Below are 20,800 nucleotides of genomic sequence, written 5' to 3' on the forward strand. Positions count from 1 at the left end.
GGCTGGGGCCACAACACTTTTATAGAAAAAGTTCATCTCTCCCTCCATCATATCTGTAAGATCCGTGTTGGTGACTCTCACTATCTGTTCCAGTGCCAACCATTTCTCTGACCTTAGTGGATTCTCAGCACTCTTGTTACCCCAACCCCATCCTCTCTCAAATCATGAATCCAGCCCACCTGTCTGTTTGCTGACTGCCTTCCCTGGCCCAAGTGACCTCCCTAGGACCACTTAACCAAGGTTACCCATGCTCTCATTGCCTGGGCAATGCTGTGTGTCTTTGGACCTGTCAGGATCCTTAAAGGACCTGAATGGAGAACTGGAGAGAATTTAATCAAAGCATAGTTACTAGGAAAACAGAAAAGCATGCTGAAATGCCCTGACCGGGGGCAAAGGCAGTTCAGTAGAAACAGACTTCTCCTAGGTCTGAAGGAACAAGGAAAGCAAGCAGCTCCAATAACCCAGGGAGAGCAGAAACATAGGAGATGTGGTCATGTCAAAGAGCCCAGCTTCTAGCAAGCAGCTCAGCAAGAGGGAGCCAGGACAAGATGATCTTCTCTCCCACTGTTCTTCCCATTGACTGGACCCAAGGAGCAGAGATTCCAACTGAGATGTGAATGGCAGTCACGCTGCCAAGGCACTGAGCAGGAGAAAGAGGGAATGGGTTCAGAAAGGCAGCTCATCCCTTCCTCCATCTTAATTTTCTATTAGAATTTACTGCCCATTAGCTATGTACTGACTTTCAGCTTTCTCCAAACCTGGAAAGGGGAAGGGACCTTTCTTTATGTCTCTGAGCACGTAGTAGTAGTATCTGGGGCCCTGGATTGCATCCCCATCTTCTACCTCTGAGAGTACCTCACATATCCCACAGTAAGAGTTCTGCTTTGTTAGTTCCTCTGTACTTGACAAACACAAAAATCTAATTTTGAAAATACAAAGGGCATCCCTATTTTATTTCCTGGGCTCAATTAGCATATATTTGCATAGTCTTTACCCAACATCATTGAGGCATACCTCTATCTGAGAAAACCAATTAGTAAAGAACAAATTTAAATGCACCTCATTCACTTTGTGTTGCTTAAAAATGCAGTGGAGGTTTGGGGGGTGGGGGGGACAGAAAATCAGCCTGTGTTGTGAGTTGCATTTTATCCATGGTAGGTGTGACTACACACTTGAATAAGGCAATGTAGTACTGAAATTAGCTTGCAAAACTCAACCCAATCAACCATTGTGTGGCAAAAAGAAACTCAATTAGATAATATAGGTAGTTTCTAATTAAAACAGACACTGTGTCCTTTCATTCTTAACTTCTGAGTAAAAGGACTGACCTACTAAAAGTGGATCTTATAGTGAGTGACTGGTGAAGTGCCACTTTCTCTTCCAACTACCTTTAACTCATTACACGTGTACAGATGCTAAATGCATTCTTCCAAGAAAAAGAATCCATGGGTGGATTTCTCTCACCTTCCATATTCGAACTCTGTGATGAAATAGAGCCTGACATCAAGGAAATCTCTCACTGATCTCCATTTCTCACTCCAGTCCTCCTAGTCCTTCCCCACTGAAGACAGAAGCAGGGGGACAGCTCTCTCTGTCCCCATGGCAAAAGTAACCCTATGACCAATTAAATGGTAAAAGGAGCCATGCCTCCCAAGTAAACTTACTTACAAAAGAACAGTATTTCAGTAAGTCATCTCTTGCCTGTTTGTTAATCTTCCCGAGAAACGATTTCCCTCTCCTATCCTTCACCTCAGAACAGTCCAAGGAAGTCCCAGACCAGATCTACCTTGTACTCATTGATTCTGTCATCCCTGAAGAGCCTGGCACACAGTCAGAGTCCACCTACCTTGTTTTCCAAAAGTAAAGGAATCTCCTACACATCTGCTACAGTGATAGTTTTACTCAAAGGTTACATTACCCCACTGGTAGAAACCTATCTTTAGATCACAGGGACTAAATAGTATCAAAGATGGTGACAGTAATAAAGTGCCTGCTATGTACCATGCTGTGTATTGACTTAACCCTCAAATAATCCTATCAAGGTTTCATGAAGGAAGGAACACTCTTAGTCCCATGCTAAATGGATGGAAATTAAGAGAGAGAGCAGATACACCATTTTCTATAGATTTCTATAGATTTGTGATGGGGTGAGGGTTAAAACTAGTATATGAACAATGCAATCTTCAGGGCCCAATCTCTAATGTTTCTGCCTAGCATCCTACTGAAAGAGCTATTGAATCTTTGAGTACTATATGTGATGCTTGCATTTCAAACGAGATTGGGAAATAGCATTCTTTTTTAAAAGTTTTGAAAAATGTATGAACTTAGAACTTCATGGGTTTGTCATAGTCAATCACATGAGTAACCAAGATTGAAGGTATTATCATCTTTTGCCAGGCTGGTAACTCACTGCACATGGTTTGTTGCTTTTCTGATCTCTCCCATCTTCTGACTACTGTGTAATTATCAGGAACTACCAGGCTCCAAAAGGAAGGACAAGTGGAGATGTAACATTGGGTGATTAAAACCTAGAACACAGGCATGCCTAGATGCAGGGAAGTCCAGGAGAGTGAAGAGGAGGGCTCTTCCTCTTACGAAAGCCACCACCTCTCATGGAACATTCTGAAAAGAACTGGTTTTCTTTGGAATGTTAGATAGCTATTTACAGAAAGTACAATGGTACCGTGAGGGTACAATTTTCTCTGTTGCTTTTTCCAGGGTTAAGTAAATAGTGAGAATAGAGGAAAATGAAAACCCAGGATTCCAGAGATGGCAAGAAGTGGACCATGGCATTCAAGTTCAATTTTCTACTTATAACTAAAGTACACTTACTATAATGGTGACAGCCTCCATTTTGTTTTGTTCCAGCCACGCCACCTTCACTTTCTTTGGAAACATTATTTGTTGGCTGAGTACAATTCTTTATTCTGTTCCTCTTCCTAAATGTTGAGGAAATCATTCAAACAAGTCCCTTTGGGGTGGGGGAGGTCTGTGTCACTGTTGAGAGTCAATATTGTGTGAGAAAGACAAGTCTTGGTGACATATAACTCACAACGATGAAAGGGAACATCAGAGCTTTATTTATGATCTTTATTGAAGTTTTATTAAAGGACAAGGTACAGAAATAATCACATTAAATCCACGTGCAAGCAATTCAAAACAAGTGGCTACGTATTCCACCCTAGACTAAGGGGAACATTGCAACACTATGACAAACATCCCTAATTCCCTATATGAGGAACACCTTGTCCGCTTGTTCTCAGTCACACTACATCTGTGATAAATCAGTCTCGCACAGACTTTTCTGCCAGGATGTTCCTGGTGATGGAGACAAGCCCCCCCAACCCTTTGAATATTTTGAGTTATATTCTAAATAATGCTCAGGCAAGCAAAACTACTTTCTATATGTAATCTGCATAAATTCAGCATCTGTCCCACCATAGAGATCTTGTTCTAATACAGAATATTTTTTTTTTCCGAAACCAATCGAGTTAAATTGATACCTCAAAAACATGAACATATCCACCCACACAACACTGGGAGTAAGGTGGTCTGGATTTACAAACACAGTTACACAAGGAACCACTGGGATATCTGACAACATCACTAGTCACAACAGGAAAGCATCCGACAGGAAATAAGGAGCAAGGAGAGATGAGTCTGCCCCAGCAGCAGGTACAGTGTCTACACTTCACTACTTACTACTTTAACTGCTACCAAGTCCGTGCCCAGAGGCAATAAACTAATTCAACAGTGATCAGTGAGAACCAAACAAGCAAAACAAAGTTCTCCAGGCATCATACCAGTGTGATTTTACTAACAAACACTAAATAAGTCTACAGCATACTTCATTCTATGCTTGGCAAAGGGTTTTTTTCTTTTTTCTTTTTTCTTTTTTCTTTTTTCTTTTTTCTTTTTTCTTTTTTTTTTCTTTTTTGTCTGAAGGGAGCCACTGTTAAAACGCAAGTTCCTTATCTATCAGCTAAAATGTTCTAAACTGTCAACCTGTTCCATGAAAACACCAAGAAAAATCAACTTAGTCATTCTCTTCACAAGAGCTTTTGCTCGCTTCCCTAAACTTCTTTCTCATCTATGTGGGAGCCAGAGTGTAGAATACCTTTTCTCAGAGTCTGCGAAGGTACCAAAATAGGAAACCACACCAAACAAAACACTATTGGGATAGTCTGGAGAGACTCAAAGTCATTTACTCTAATGGTAGCAGGTCCCTCTACTCAGCTCTAAAAATAAACCATGCACTTCAAGTCAGAGCACACTTCAGAAAGTTAAGCAGTAAATATGAATTTGCACCTGTACTCCTGCCCCACCACTTCATACAGCAGTCATCTGCTCGTATGTTTGGGTCCCCTGTTAAACATATGATCCTGGAGGTCCATCTGTGGCCTCCAGCATCTGGCTCAGTGAGTGTGTTGAAATGTCTATTCCTAGGCTATGAAGTAAACTGTTTTCTCCTTCTTATTTCTATCTAGACTCAAAGATCGTGTTCCCACTGCACTCCTGGGCATTGGTCACCAAAATGAGTGGATGACCTTGTTTTAGAGAGGAGGCGTTTTTAAAACTAGTAACAATAATGTCTCCTCAATGGTCACTGGCGGGAGACACCAAGCTTAAGAGGTCGCTCACAAAACCTGCTACTTTGCAAACTACACAGTCATGTAAACTTATTACTGATAATGTAGTGACTGAGATTGTCTGTAAGAAAATGTGGGTCCCTTTTGAGATGAAATCATATGTGAAAGTTTTACAAACTACATTGGGTACCTAATAAAAGTTGTCACTGTATGAGCTACTACCACTGTGTAACAGTGTCTGCCTTCTAAATGCAGCCATTGTCTCTGAAAATTCTTTAACTTTACTCACTTATTTTCCCTCAGCATGCTACTCTAGAATTAATGGCTTGGTGTTTGTAAAGTGTTTTGAAATCCCTAAAGTGTGATAACCAACCCAAGTACCATTTTATCCATGCAAACTGCGTCTACCCAGTGAGTCCACTTAGAAATCTAAGATTGGGGACTGTTGTCTCCTAAGACTTAATAAATGATTCCCTCTGGCTCCAAAAGCAAGTACTTCTTCAAAGCCAGTGGGAGGGACAGCATAGGAATTGCTTTGTGGCATCTGTTGTGTAACGCTTTTCGAATGGCACATCTTGACAGGTGCATGAGGGTCCTGGGAGTGTTGCAGCACACCTTGAAGAGAGAGTGGTAAAAATCCCAGTGTTTCTGGAAAGCAAGACAGGACAGGTTAATTTGAGGGAGACTCCACAACTTCCCCAGATAAAAATTCACACTAGATGCATTTTCACATGTAAGAATAGACTTCTAGAATCTCTAATGGTGGACAAAATTGAGCACAAAATGGAAACGGGAGGTTAGGAAGTGGCATATGATAAGACTGGGAAGAAAAGCAGAGAAACACATTTACAATCCAGATTATGATATAAACCACCATGACTGAGCTGTCTGGACCAGCTCAAACCAAAATGGTGATTTTAACTCAATTCAATATTATAGCATGCCCTTTATGTACCTGGTAATATCTCCTGGTGGTGGCTAGCAGGCAAGTAACTTTTGAAGGTAAAAGAGCTAACAATTAGCAGAATCAGATTATACAAATACACTGTTGGCCTCTAAGCCCAGGGAACTTTGTACCTGGCACCTCTCATGTATCAGACACAGCCATGACTTCAGAAATCAAGAACAGAATGCTCTGTGGGAAGGGCTAGTTTACAGATGGACCAAAGTCTCTGTGTCCACAAGTGAGGGCATGGCTCCACTAAGGATTTTGCTTGTGGCTCTCTGCAGACTCTGAAACAGTGTTTCCTGCTTAGTCATAAGAACCTAGAGATAGTTGAAAGTAAACAAACTAGCTACATAAAACACTATGCTGTTCTGGAAAGAAAAAAATTGCTGAGTGAGCAATCCTGGATATTATCCTTTAATTCATTTAAATTGAAGAAAAATGAAACTGCCACCTTTGTATATTTACTCAAATATCTGTCAGAGAACTTCCCAGAGACTCCCTAATATCACATATTTGACAGACATGCATGCGTAGAGTTTTACACTCTCATCCTTGTATTTTATAATCCTTGGTTTCATTACATCTGAAAAACAAGCTTTGAAAGCATTCTCAAAACCAATATGTTAAACAATAATGCTGGCAGCTCTCACTAGTGAAAACCACAGTGAGTGAGTTATTTACCTCCAAGTCATCGTCAGGAATGGCTCGTCTCCACTTCATGTTCCATCTGATGTGCTCGTAGGCATTGACCACAACTTCAATCGCTTTGGGGCAGGAGTGGCAAGCCTGGATCACCTGCAGAGGAAATGAAGAATGTTGTCACTTGGTGTGGGCACATGGTTCACAATTCTCACAGACAACAAGAATCCCCAACCAGGGTTGGGTATGGCTTCACACAACTGGAGTTTCCCCTAGTCAGGATGCTTTGGGATCACTAAGACCCTGGACTCTGAGGCCCATGAAGGGACCACACCAAGACCACATGTCTAGAAAGAATTCCTATATCTGTCAGGCTGTCTGGAGCACTCTGCTTTTAAGGAGTGCTGTACCTTTTGGGTATGGTTATACTGCTTGATCCAATGTAGATGGGCATATCCATGAAATCAAACTAATGTTATCAACCATGAGCAATAAAGATGGGGAACTAACTTGGACAGAAAGACTGGATGTTGAAGAACTTGTTCTACCCATAAATGGGGTGATGCTGAGAGAGGCAGTTTCAACACATACATCCTGCTGCTGGGGACTCTGCAAGGCTGCTGAATCTGTTATCATAAAATGGCTGGGCAATAGTACCATGATAGGTCTACTGGTGACCATGTGGCAAAGCAAATCTCAGAGTCACCAGTGAGTCAGCCAAAGATATGTCTCAGGAACAGCACCCGTAGTAGACTGGTGTCATACACCAAGCCACACTCAGTCACTCTCTTCAAGAACAAAGGGTAGCATGAGATGTAGTTAGATCATGAGCACACTCCCTTCCAGACTCCACTGAGCAATCAAAATCATGGAGAAACTGAGTCGCAGTCGTCAACATTTCCCACTGGACACAGGGGGATTTCATTTTAGATTTAGACCAAACTGGACTATAAATCCACCTGAACAAAACTTTTATTAGTCATCAATATTGCATGTATCTGCTAGAGCAATCAAGTAGCATTTATTAGGTTACAGTATGTGACGATAAAGCAGAAATAGCCAAAGAGCAAAAACAAACAAGCAAGCAAACAAACAACAACAAAAATCTCACTGGGTTCTAATTATAATAATGTGGAAGAAAAACAAAACCACATACATTAGATAAGACAAGTAGTGATAAATGGTTAACCCGTATAATTTAAAGGTTAGATTATGTGGCTTAAAAAGCTCTCAGATGGGCTGGAGATGGCTCAGTGGTTAAAAACACAGACTCTTTCAGAGGTCCTGAGTTCAATTCTCAGCAACGACATGGTGGCTTACAACCATCTGAAATGGGATCCAGTGCCCTCTCCTGGTGTGTCTGAAGACAGCTACAGTGTGCTCACATACATAAAATAAATAAATTTTTAAAAATCCTGCCAGCTACAGCACAAGCCTATAATTACAGTACTTAGGAGGCTGAAGCAGGATTAAGTGTCCAAAGCCAGCCTGGGATACACAGTGTACCCTGTTCCCCAAACACACCAAAGATGAAAGCTTAAAAGTAAAATTTCAAAATAAAAGTTAAGCATAAAAACGTCTTTAATCCAAGCCAGGGAGCTGTATAGCCTGGGGCTCGTCAGCACAGATCCTTATTTGGAGGAGTAGAGATCCCCTCTCCATCTTGGACAGTAGAAAAGTCTCTGGCATGTGTATACCGCATCTGAGTGTGTGTGCCGTGATGTATCACCTCTCTATTGAGTGGATGAGGTAGAGCAGGAGGAAGGGGAGGTCTTGGCTATCAGTGTAACCTCATATAGATGCCTTCTACACGGGCTTTTTCTTTACATAGGAAGATTTGTGTGAGTTCTACAAGTGCCATAATTAATTTGGAACACCCAATTGCCAAGGCTTCTTCTCTCCATGTTGATTACACACGCACACACGCTCCCCCCACATACACACCACCCTCCACCAAAACTCTTCCGCCATTGTTTTGAGGTGAACTGAAAAAAGCATGAAGCAGATCCCTAGGGATAACTGAGGAAAATGAACAAGAGAGCTGACACATCCTCAACTTTGAGACCTTCCATGTTATAGCACTCAGGGTTGTAGAGGCCCCAGGAGTGATGTTCCTTTATTAATAAAGTGTACACTAAGAATAAGCTGAGAATGACACACAAATGGAGATCAGAAAGCCACCTTTACAGTGGCAAGCTCATTACATCCACTGTTGAACAACCAGCCGCATGGGACTTCTGCTGCTCCACTGAAGTGAGTTTTCTGATTTCTGTCTGCAGGTCCTTCTCTAGGAGCTGTGCTTATTTCTGGAGGCTTGCCACCCTGAAGAGCAAAGAACTCACATATTCTCCAGGTCCAAGGATCAGTAAGCTAACCCAATCCTCCTCCATCTCTCAGTCAGTGTGTGGAATAGCAAAGTTGGAGACACAAGCTGGGGCAGAGGAACGTGCCTCATGAACACACAAGACAATGGGCCTGACTGTCCTCTGCTAAACAGCTTGTAATGAAGTCTGGCTCTGGTGAGATTAAGGAGCAAGGAGATGGAGTTGGACCATGTGTGAGAGAAATTTTAAAAAGGAGGGGCAGAAAAGGTTCAAATAAACTTGTACCTACAGGAGTGAAGATTTTTATGGTTTAGAAACCAAACATCACATGCCTGATGCTTCCATTTGCACCCAACATCCTCCTGTCTATAATGAAGCAATGACTTTCAACTTTCATTAGGGCAAAAAAGACTCGACAGACCTAACACCTCCAATGCTGGTGTTAGTTTTTGCTGATGGTCTATCTTAGTTATGTTTTCTATTGCTATGAAGAGACACCATGACTTCAGCAAATCTTATGAAAGAAAACATTTCACTGGGGCTGGCTTACAGTTTCAGAGGATTAGTTAATTATCATCACAGCGGGAAGCATGGCAGCATGCAAGCAGATGCAGTGTTGAAGAAGGAGCTGAGAGTTCTACAGCTTGATCTGCAGGCAGCAGAAGGAGACTGCCACACTAGGCCTAACTTGAGCATATGGGACCTCAAAGCCTTTCCCCACAGTGACACACTTCCTCCAACAAGGCCACACCTCCTTCAAGAAGGCCACACCTCTTAATAGTACCAGTCCTTATTGGTCAAGCATTCAAACACAAGAGTCTATGGGGCCATTCCTATTCAAACCACCACACACTCTAACTACTAAGCTCTCTTCTGACAGAAGCCTTGATTCTCAAACCATAAAAGGATCCTTTTTTAGCCTGACAGCCTCCTAACTGTCATTATGAGCACTTCAGGCTTCTGGGGCTAACACAACTGGTCTCATCTTTCATCTTCTCAGACCTCAGTAAATATTCCACCCAGGTAATAGGTAGGTAAGTAGATAGATGATAGATAGTTAGATAGATAGATAGATAGATAGATAGATGATAGATAGTTAGATTGATAGATAGATAGATGATAGATAGTTAGATAGATAGATGATAGATAGATAATAGTTAGATAGATGATAGATAGATAGATAGATAGATAGATAGATGATAGTTAGATAGATAGATAGATAGATAATAGATAGATAGATGATAGATAGATAGATAGATGATAGATAGATAGATAGATAGATAGATAGATAGATAGATAGATAGATAGGCATCACTCTAGATTGCCAGTAACCTAGACTAACACATGACAGGGTTCTGCCTCTGCTTAGCCTCTGATGATTTAAGCAGAGAACACCAGGGGACTTACATTCTGTCTTTATAGTACCTTTTTTTCCCATCACATAATAATGACTAAACAGAGATGAAATTATTTTCTAAAACAGTGTTCACAGGGGAGTGGATCAAATGCCACTTTCTCATCATCTGACTTCTAAAGCATGAACAAACATGGCATAGATTCAAGGGGCTGGGCAAATGACTCAATAGACTGAGTACTTGCTGGGCAAGCACAGAACCTGAGTCCATTCCCAAAACCCTCTACAAAAGATTGGCATCCTGTTCCCAGTGCTGAGGAGGCTGAGATAAGAGAATGCCATCCTGGGAGCTTGCTGGCCAGTTACCTTAATTAAGCAGCAAACTCCAAGATCAGAGAAAGAGCCTGCTCCAAAAATACAATGGGAAGTGACTGATGAAGTCAACCTTAAGTTGGCTTCACCTCCAAACACACATACACAGGTACATACATACCCTGAAGTGTGTGCACGCACATACCACACTTGCACATGCATATGCATACACACATACACATGCACACACAGGGGCAGGATTAAAGATGTCTCTCTAATTTTTCAGGTGCCACTTGTAAAACACTTTTCAATAAGGAACTCTCCTAAAGCTACCTTGAACCTTATAGAATGTTATATTTTTGTACACACACACGCACACGCACACGCACACGCACACGCACACGCACACGCACACGCACACACACACACACAAACCCACTTATTATCAAGGGAATTGTTTGAGCAATGGGCTTTACACACAACATGATTCAATAGCAGAAATCACATTTACCTCCCCCAAATTCTCACATTATCTTTCTTTTCCCCAGAAAAAAAAAAAAAATGTCTTTCTTGACCTACAAGAAATCTCTATTTTGGCTCCCCGGGGTGTCACTTCCTTCAGAATTATACTAGCAGCAGAAAAAAAAAAAAATCAAATGTCCTTTTGTACCCTGGAAAGCAATCGTGGACCCTATCATTCTCCCCACCTCCGCCCCCCACCTTGCCGCTTATGTAATTTATACATTGGCTCTCAGTGAACCGCTCCATCTGCCCATCCACTTTGCATTGGGAAGTCAGCATCTGCCGCTCTGACCTTGTTCCTTGTAAATAAGGAAACTGAATTCCCCATCCAGGGGAGAACAAATCACTTTATCTTCGGGATAAATGAATCAGTCATTCTCCTGTCGTGAAGACTTTCTCTTAGGAAAGTTGGGCCGTGGAGTGGTTGCTCTAAATCACTTCAAAGATCTGCATAGTGCCTTGATGTTTTCTTCCACTTCCCAACCTCTCACACTTTTCACAGACAGCAGTGAGACTATCCAAGCCTATGTTAAATCTCCTTAGCAATCAGCAAAAGCACAGGGAGTTAAAGGAGCAAACAAAACCCAAAGGAAGACACTAACTGACGGTGCTTTCAATGTTCTTTGGTACACAAAATTGTGTGCTTATTGTGAAGACTAGAGGAGCCACCAAACAGGGCTGGTGCTAGAAACTCTTACCCTCTCCCCAAAGCACAAGGCACAAGGAAGGGGAGGACAGGGACACTGCCTCACCAGTCTGGTGGGTACACCACCCCGACTCTCAATTTAAATGCTGTAGAAATCTGGGGGCGTGGGGAGGTCTGAGAATCAAAGCAATGTCTTCATAAACTGTCCAGCAATAAGTGGGCAAGTAGACACTTGGCATTCACAATCACTAGGCCTCTGTTCCCAACAGAAGACAAAAGTTAATCCTCAGTTGAAAATGCTGAGAAGCAAGTGAGAATTCCCTACTGAGCCAGGATTACTGACTCACCAGGTCTTCACTGAAGAATTGAACTCAGCTTCCAATGATCTGGAGGTTTCCCTCCCAGAACTCACTACTCCTAAGCGATTGCTATCATTTTTACTTTTTCTTTTCCTTTCTGTTTTGTTTGTTTGTTTGGTTGGTTGGTTGGTTTTTTTGTTGTTGTTGTTTATTTGGTAGTTTGGTTGGGGTTTTTGTAATTTTAATAGTATGAGACAAGGACTTACCTTGTAACCCAGGATGGCCTCAAACGTACAATCCTCCTACCTCTATTTCCTCTATGCTGGACCAATGGAAGCATGTCCACCAACACTTCTGACTACCCTCCCATCTTTAGAACTTTCTTCAGGTTATATATATATATATATATATATATATATATATATATATATATATATATATGTGTGTGTGTGGATAGATAGATAGATAGATAGATAGATAGATAGATAGATAGATATAGTGTGTGTGTCCTATACATTTATATGTGTATTTATTCTATATGTGCATGTATGTATGTATGTATATATTCTATGTGTTTGTGTATGTATATGGGAGGGGTAGCTTCAGTCAACTTTGAAGGAATATTTCTCAAATTTCTCAGCTTCTTTAAAGTTTCAGAACTACAGTATCATCTGGTTTGCTTTAAGTGTTAAATGCATTTTGACTACAAATTAATGATCATCATTAACCTGATGCGAGCCCCTCCTGTCTCCCTCCACTCTGTCATGTAGTGTGCATATTAAAATGACCTCTGCGTGTGTGTTTTTCTTTCCCAATAGATGAAGTTCCTTGCGTAGGTACCTTGTCTTGGTCATATCAACATCATTAGCATCTGCTTCCTGCCATCTCATTAGAGATTATTAATTAGTATTGTTCAGAAAAGAGGTCATGCTGTATGATATTTTGTGAATAAATCCTTGAATAAAATTATCTAAGGTCAGGTCCTAATCTCACCACCACAAGACCTCAGTCACAAATGGATGCCTCAGTTTTCTTTGTTGGAAAACAGGAATGATGAGTCCTTTATAGAATTATTGAAGGAAATCAAATGAGCATATATCAAATGTTTATAACAATGTACTGAATGCATTAAAAATCAATATTGGTCCCTATGTGTTAGCCGACATTATTGCTGACTTTTGTCAAATTGGAAGAATGTGCAGTTCTTTTCTGGCTGCAAGCTAACTCATTCTAAAACAGGCTGTGTAGTCTTCAGACCAGACAATTGGGTAGGAACAATTGCCTTCTCTTCCTGCACTGACCTTCCAGCTCCTGCTCAAACTTCAAACATACAAAGAGAAGGTGGGCCAGTCGAATGGAGGTCAGAAATGGTTAGTTGAAAGACTCAAGTCTTGAACAAGTTTGGAATCACCGGGAGACTGTAGAGCACACACGCCTTTCTTTGCGCTATAAAAAAGGGAGTGTGTGTGTGTGTGTGGATGCAGCCTCACCTTGTGGAACTGTGGGGGGTAGATGCGCGCAGCCCCGTGGTTCAGCAGCAGCTGGTAGCAGATCTCAGGCTGTGCAGCAGGACGCACAGAGGTGACCTTCAGCACGTACTGAATAGCTGCACAGCCATTGATATCCATGAGGTTGGCCTCCGCTCCCGCCTCCAGCATCATGTGCATGAGCACGTGGTCGCAATTCCAGGCAGCCTTGTGCAGAGGGGACTTGAAGTCATCGTCGCGAGCGTTGACCTCGGCGTTGTTGTCCAGAAGCATGCGGCAGATGAGATGGTGCTCCTTGCTGTACTCTTGCTCCTTGAAGCGCAGGGCCCAGTAGGTGGCAATGGCCAGTGGGGTCTCCATGTGGGCGTTCATGCTATCCACGACGGCCCCGTTCTCCACGTAGAAGGCCACCAGCTCAGAGAGGCCAAAGTGGGCCGCCGTGTGCAGGGGTGTCTCCTCATCCTGGTTGTTGGTTTTCATGTTCACATTTGCACCTACGGAGGAAAATAGAGGCAGATATTTAAACACACATATGTGTTTATGGTTCCTTCATTTGTATGACTTTCCTTATAAGGTTCATTGACCAAGACTCTTTCTCACTCTTTCTCAAGGGTTCTCTTTAACCTTTGCCTATCATGCATGACTCCCACACAGCCATAGAGGGTCATTCCTGACCCTAGTGCAAGTCACCCCTTAACCCAACACCGCTGTCTTCCTGACTGCAAAAAAAAAAAAAAAAACAAAAAAAACAAAAAAAAAACAAAAAAAAAAAAAAAAAAAAAAAAAAAACCGCACCAGGGAAGAGGAGTTAATGACCTCTCTCACAGTCTTGAGCACGTGCACTGCATTCCTAGGTGGCTTTGGGGGTAAGTGATGTCTATAACAAAATGGTTTATATCATTAAAATTCCGAACACTATTAAAAATATAAGATTTTGTGTGTGTTGGAGGGGGTGCTGTTGTTTGTTTTATTTTAAGATTGAAAATAGGTAAAGGAGCTTTGCCAACGAAGACTGACTGTGTGAGTTTAATATCTGGGACCCATACGGTGGAAGGGGAAAACCAACTTTCGCCAATGGTCCCGTGAGTTCCACGCCCATACACACATGCACACAAATAATAATAGATAGGTAAATGTAATTTTAAAATAACAGTAAAAGTAACGAATATATTTTTAAAAAACTGCAGCTCATGCAGGAGACTTTAAAATGTGTAAGGGTTTTAAATTTAAATGTTTACTTATTGTATGAGTGTGCTCACTCGACTTTATGTGTACCATATGCATGCAGACCCTGCCTTGAACTGGACTTCCATGTGGCTGAAAGCATCCCAGTGTGGGTTCTGGGGGGGGCTGAACCCACGACCTCTTCAAAAGCGGCAAGTGTTCTTAACCACTGAGCCACCTTTCCAGTACATAGAAATAATTTTAACCGTTTTATAAAATAATCTTTTTTTTCCTCTTTCAAAGCAGGTGGATCTAAAGTTCGGTGCAAACTAACTATGGTGACATGAAATTTCCAAGTACATTGGCTGAAGTCACAGCATGACGGGAGCTACATCTTTGTGATGTAATAAACGTACACACAGACACACACACACACACACAAACACACACACACACACACTTTTTAGCACCAAAACAGCTTAAATGCCATAGTTCGAATTAAGATATGTAAAAATTAGCATTATAGAAACAGTCCTCGAAAGAAAGAAAGCCAAATGTGATTGAGGAAAAGATTTGATAGACAACTGTATCAAACACACCAGTGCCTTAGGAATGATTCCATGAAACCTGCTTACTGAACAGAGCAGGAAACCAGTGTGGGGTTTTTTTGTTTGTTTGTTTGTTTGTTTGTTTGTTTTTTGTTGTTTGTTGAGTTTTTTTCTGATAAGAAATGTTAAGTGTTAGAATTAGCAACCTGAGAAACCAGAAATTTCCTTCTCTGCCTAATTTAAAGGGGTGGACCAGCTCTCTCCTCCAGCCGCGCAAGATGCCCAAAGGAAAGAAGGCCGAGGGGAAGAAGGTGGCCCCCGCCCCCGCTGTCGTCAAGAAACAGGAGGCCAAAAACGTGGTCATTTCTTTGTTCAAGAAAAGGACCAAGAACTTCAGCATTGGGCAGGACATCCATCCCAAAAGAGATCTAACACGCTTCATTAAGTGGCCCGCTACATCAGACTGCAGCGGCAAAGAGCCATCCTCTGTAAGCGGCTCAACGTACCTCCTGCCATTAACCAGTTCACCCAGGCCCTGGACAGGCAAACAGCTACTCAGCTGCTTAAGCTTGCCCACAAGTACAGGCCAGAGACAAAGCAAGAGAAGAAGCAAAGGCTACTGGCCCGTGCTGAGGAGAAAGCTGCTGGCAAAGGGGCCATCCCAACTAAGAGACCACCTGTCCTCCCAGCAGGAGTCAATACAGTCACCACCTTGGTGGAGAACAAGAAGGCTCAGCTGGTGGTGATTGCCCATGACGTAGACCCCATTAAGCGGGTAGTTTTCCTGCCTGCCCTTTGTCGAAAGATGGGGGTGCCCTACTGCATCATCAAGGAAAAGGCCAGGCTGGGGCACCTGGTCCACAGGAAGACATGCACCACTGTTGCCTTCACACAGGTTAACTTGGAAAACAAGGGTGCTCTAGCTAAGCTGGTGGAAGCTATTAGGACCAATTATAATGACAGATATGAAGAGATCCGCCGCCACTGGGGAGGCAATGTCCTGGGTCCTAAGTCTGTGGCTCACATTGCCAAGCTGGAGAAGGCTTCTTCCTCTTCCTCTTCTTCCTCTTCTTCCTCTTCTTCCTCTTCTTCCTCTTCTTCCTCTTCTTCCTCCTCCTCCTCCTCCTCCTTCTCCTTCTTCTCCTTCCTTTTCTCCTTCTCCTTCTCCTTCTCCTTCTCCTTCTCCTTCTCCTTCTCCTTCTCCTTCTCCTTCTCCTTCTCCTTCTCCTTCTCCTTCTCCTTCTCCTTCTCCTTCTCCTTCTCCTTCTCCTTCTCCTTCTCCTTCTCCTTCTCCTTCTCCTTTGTTTTTCTTTTTCTATAGTGGTAGTGTTACTGATATTGCTGTCACCATTATTAATTTGGAGTTTAGCAATGTGCCACATCAAAACCTAAATGTATTTGATGCAGAACCTCATGGAATCTCCCAGCAGCTGTGCAGTAGATGCAGTTTTTACCCTAATTTTATAGTTGGAGAAAGTCAACCTTGGGTTAAAAATTTGCAAAAAGTACACCAAGGTAGTGAGCTTGCAATCAGAAATTTGCAAGCAGGCAGGCTGGTTTGAAAAAAAAATCCCTCATTAGTATGCTATTCTACTTCATTATTATTTTTCTGCAGGAAACTTTATATTGCTTGTTATATGAAAAACAGATGTACTAGAGATGCCATTGCATTTTATAAATTTAAAATCAGTTTTCTCACGTGGATGGCTCCTTCTTGGCTTTATTTACAGCATCCCCCCTGATTATCCAGAATATATTCAAAGAAGGAAACTCTCCCACAAGCAGTGTCTGGTTAGGAAACCAACTCTCCAATGAGGTTTCTCCAATTACGGTTTAGCAGATACCGGGCCGTCTTACTTGCAGCAGGCAGAATTGTAATGAAAGTTATCCTTTCCCTGTGTTCATCGGCATTCTCTCCTGGAAGGGTTCTGGGTGAGCTCTCCTTTCTGGTCAGGTTTCTGCTCCTAAGTGAAATGGGGTGAATACACATGTCTTTCCGGAGGCCGTGTGCAGGGTCACTTCAGCCACAAGAGAGCTTCCGGTAAGAACGAGAATCAGAGTCAGGAGGAAAATTTTACAGGCCAATTTAGAGGGAGCCATAGCCTTTGGGCTTTTTTTGTAATAGACTTAGACTTTTACTCTCGACCCCTGATCTCTTGGAGTAACTGAATTCATGATAGAGTTGCCTTTTCTGAGCTGGAAAGTCTCACTTTTAGACTTGAATTTTTTTTTCTCCAGCAATAACTTTCCAAAAGAATATATGACACTTTTTAAATTTTAGATTCTTGTGATTTCTTCAAGAAACTAGAGCTCAGGGGTTCGTCAAGGGAACTTTCAGGAGTACGTTTTAGCAGGAAGATATAATGTGTTACTTTTTCAACAACTCCCATTTTAAAAAAAAAAAAAAAACTTAAAACAAGAAAAGCTTATCTTCCTGCAGCAACGAAGAGGACAGCCTGAAATCCTGGTATTTGCAGGAGTGGCCAGTTTTCTCTGGAGTCTCTGAAATGGAATGTGTCTCAGCTTTGATGCTGGCTGCTGAGCCTTGGTGGCACATAGCTTGTAGGAGTGTCCTGTCAGTCTTCACCTCTGTCTCCACATTTCTTTGTCTTTGTCTTCATAAGGAAGAACACTGCACATTCTGCAACAGGTTCATCCCTCTCCAGAATGGCTTCATTGTTATTAGTGATGGCACCTGCAGTCACACTGTTCGCAAGCACATTCACAGGCTGACACCTTAGAGATTGGGGCTTCTGTACACTTTTTTTTTTTTTTTTTTTTTTTTTGAGGAATTCAACTCAAGCTCATAATGTAACAAATGCAATATGATATACAAAAATATAATTACACAGCTTCAACATTATAATCATATCCCAGTGAAGGATGCAAATACCACCTCTAACTCTTGCTCTCTCGCTCTTTCTCTTCTGAGACTGGGTCTCACTCACTAATATAGCCCAAGCTACCTCTGCCTCCTGGATGCTGGGATTAAAAGCATGCACCACCATGCACTGGTGGGGAAACAAACGTTTCTTGATTTAGGAGAGCTCCCCACCCTCCTACACTCTTCCCAATTAGGATTTCATCCACCCATAGGCGACTGTAGCTGCTTCTTCAGCCTGTTCACATAGGCACGTAAAGTCTTCATTTCTGTTTAGCCTTACCACTCACATGTAGAACTCTAAACCAAACAGTTTTGGTCTCCTTTTCTAAGTTTGAACACAAGAACCCTAAGAAAATATTGCTGGTTTGCTCTCTTCAGTCAACATCCAATTGTGATGGTTGCTACTCTATTCTTTTAGCTGGCTCTGTCTCTCAGCATAAGTTAGCCACAGTTTGTCCTTTCCATTAAGAATAGATATTTCATGGAAGTTTCTCTGACTTCTCTTCCCATGGATGGAGCAACTGCACTACATCTTCAGTTTCATCAAGCTGAAATGAGACTGAAATATAAGCTGCTCCACAAGCTGCTGGACCAGTGTGTTTGTCAATAACTCATAAACCACATCTCATAAACCACATCTTCATCACGGATGAAACTTTGAGTCCAGTTCATTGTAACCAATGTGGTAAAGGCACAGTGATAGCTCATTGTATTTTAGTGTTTTCCCCTAGATTTTGAGTAAGTTAGATGCAGTATAATACTTGTGTTCCTTTTTAAATTTTCTCTCATAATCATTTCTATGCTATTAAACTGTGACTTTAAACACTATTTTAATTAATTAATTAATTAATTAATTAATATTCCATGAAGCAAATGTGCCATACTATTGGGTGTACAATAATCCTCTGTTTTTCAAAATTTTGATCTTATAATTTAACACTACTACTAATAAGCAAGTATAAGTTTTAGTATTGCTTTCTTGAAATAAACTCCTGAAAACAGAATTATAAAGCAGAAATGTCTGATGTGTTCAGCATCCTTATGAATTATATTCATATTTATCCATTGGTGCAGTGGAGCAGATATTTCCCCTGTTAGTGTGTTACACACTTTTAAAATTTTATGCTAATTAAGAAAATTAAAAATACCGTTTCTTAAAATTTTGGATTTATTTAGCTGGTCACTTTATAATTATAAACTATTATAATCTTTTCTTTGATTAATTGTTCAAATAGTCTAAAATGCATATACAACTTTCTGAGTCATTTGCATTTTTATGAACTCTTCAATGAAGATATAAGTGTATATTATCCTAATGGGGTCTTTTTAACCATTTTAGTTTGATTTCTTCTAAATATGGTGATAATGACTTTAGTCAAATTTTCCTTGTGGGTTGTTTTATTAGTGTTTTTTCTTTGTGTTTGCATTACAATGGTCTACTTCTACTTCAAGGTCATATATATATATATATATATATATATATATATATATATATATATATTGTGTGTGTGTGTGTAAGATTAAAACCTTTCAGATACAGGCATGCCATCTGAGTGTTTCAGCACTTACTTAATTTTTATGTGCTTGACTATTGCATATTTAGAAAAATCTAAGATTTAGAGCTACTGTAATAATAGATATTTGGTTGCAGTAACATAATAGCTAACTCCACTTTACATATAAATGCAAAACACTTTAGCATTTTAGAGAAATATGGGCATTTCTAGGAATGCAATTAAAATAAAAATCAGGGTGGTTTTGGTATTGTGTGCTCAGAACTTTCCTGAGCTGTTTCTCCCTTGAGAGTGCCATTCCCCAAAGAATAAAATTTAATCTGTGGCAGAACAAAACACACATCATTTGGCAACTCTGTTTAAATTCCTGTTGGAGTTCCAGTGTCCTTTGAGCCTGGATCCTCACCCTGTGAACAGTTCCACTCTTTGCTTTCCAGTTTCAGCTGCACCTCACCCATCTGCCCAGTTCTCAGTGCACACATGAATCCCAGTCTCCGTTGCTCATGGATGGATTTGAAAAGTACCTTCCTTATTCTTTGCTATTTGGGGTAAATCTCAATTCGTATCTGTCTCCCTCACTGCCATTGGAGTTTGCTTCCAAAGACAGTCTTACATCAAGGATTTTTGTAGACTCTCCCTCTGTGGAAAGTTATTTCATCCCCAAATGATTTACCCTGTTCACTTAGGATGAAAATGCTTGGAAATGTTTGGGGGATGTACCTTATAAGAATGTGAAACAATCCTTTTAAAGAAGCCCTCTCTCTCTCTCTCTCTCTCTCTCTCTCTCTCTCTCTCTCTCTCTTCTTTCTTTCCTTTCTTTGATTTTTCTCAGACAGGATTTTTCTGTGTATTCCTGGCTGTCCTCTAACTCACAGAGATATGCTTGCCTCTGCCTCCTGAGAGCTGGGATTAAAGGCATGTGCCACCACTGCTTGGCAAGAGGCCATGTTTCTGTGTAGAAGAACTCCACGAAGATGTAAAGTCTTCCTAAATCCATATGTAAATCAAAATAAACTCCAGAGGAAGCAAATGTTAAATACCCCCTGGGTAAAAAGGGAAAAAAAAGGCTAGATTATAATAATCTGTATAGTTACAGAAAGACAGAGTTTTACAGAAACACACAACTCAGTTCTCCTTGCCTGTTCATTTACAGAGATAGCATCCATTCTAAACTGGATTTTTAAAAAATCATTTTAAATATTGCCTTTGAGTAAACGAAAAACAAACTACAGTTAATTTTTTTTTCTGTGAGCTTACATTTTTCCACTACTTTAAACAACTCCTAGACTCAAACTGACCAAAGTAAACACCAGAAGGTCAGACACATCAAGGTAGCCAAGGAAGACCCCCAGAGGTCAGAAGCATCCTATCTGCTCCCTTTCTCTGGTCCTGCCTTGTGGCCTTGTGAATGGATGATAGAAAGGAGGACTTCCAAAGGGAGGACTTTGTGCAGCCTGTCTGTGGTATATTCTTCTTGTTGAAAGCAGGTGAGCCATAGCCAGAAAGGTAGAAGGAGAGGAGTGTGATTTTAAATCAAATTTGAGTTCTTAGTCAGCCCTGGTTATCTAA

At 41.2% G+C, this 20,800-nt stretch overlaps 1 protein-coding gene across 1 annotated transcript in view; it reads right to left on the reverse strand.

Annotated features, from left to right (window-relative positions):
* Positions 1-3,082: 3,082 nt before the first annotated feature.
* Positions 3,083-20,800, reverse strand: part of Asb4 (ankyrin repeat and SOCS box containing 4) — a 109,572-nt gene continuing 91,854 nt past the window's right edge. Inside the window, exons 6-8 of the mRNA XM_034519622.3 lie at positions 13,125-13,615; positions 6,220-6,333; positions 3,083-5,237 (exon numbers count right to left, since the gene is read on the reverse strand). Coding sequence (XP_034375513.1) covers positions 5,049-5,237; positions 6,220-6,333; positions 13,125-13,615 — 794 coding nt within the window. The 3' untranslated portion in view covers positions 3,083-5,048. The remainder of the gene's footprint in view (positions 5,238-6,219; positions 6,334-13,124; positions 13,616-20,800) is intronic.

The sequence above is a fragment of the Arvicanthis niloticus genome, chromosome 15 (assembly GCF_011762505.2).
Source record: "Arvicanthis niloticus isolate mArvNil1 chromosome 15, mArvNil1.pat.X, whole genome shotgun sequence".
NCBI classification, from domain to species: domain Eukaryota; kingdom Metazoa; phylum Chordata; class Mammalia; order Rodentia; family Muridae; genus Arvicanthis; species Arvicanthis niloticus.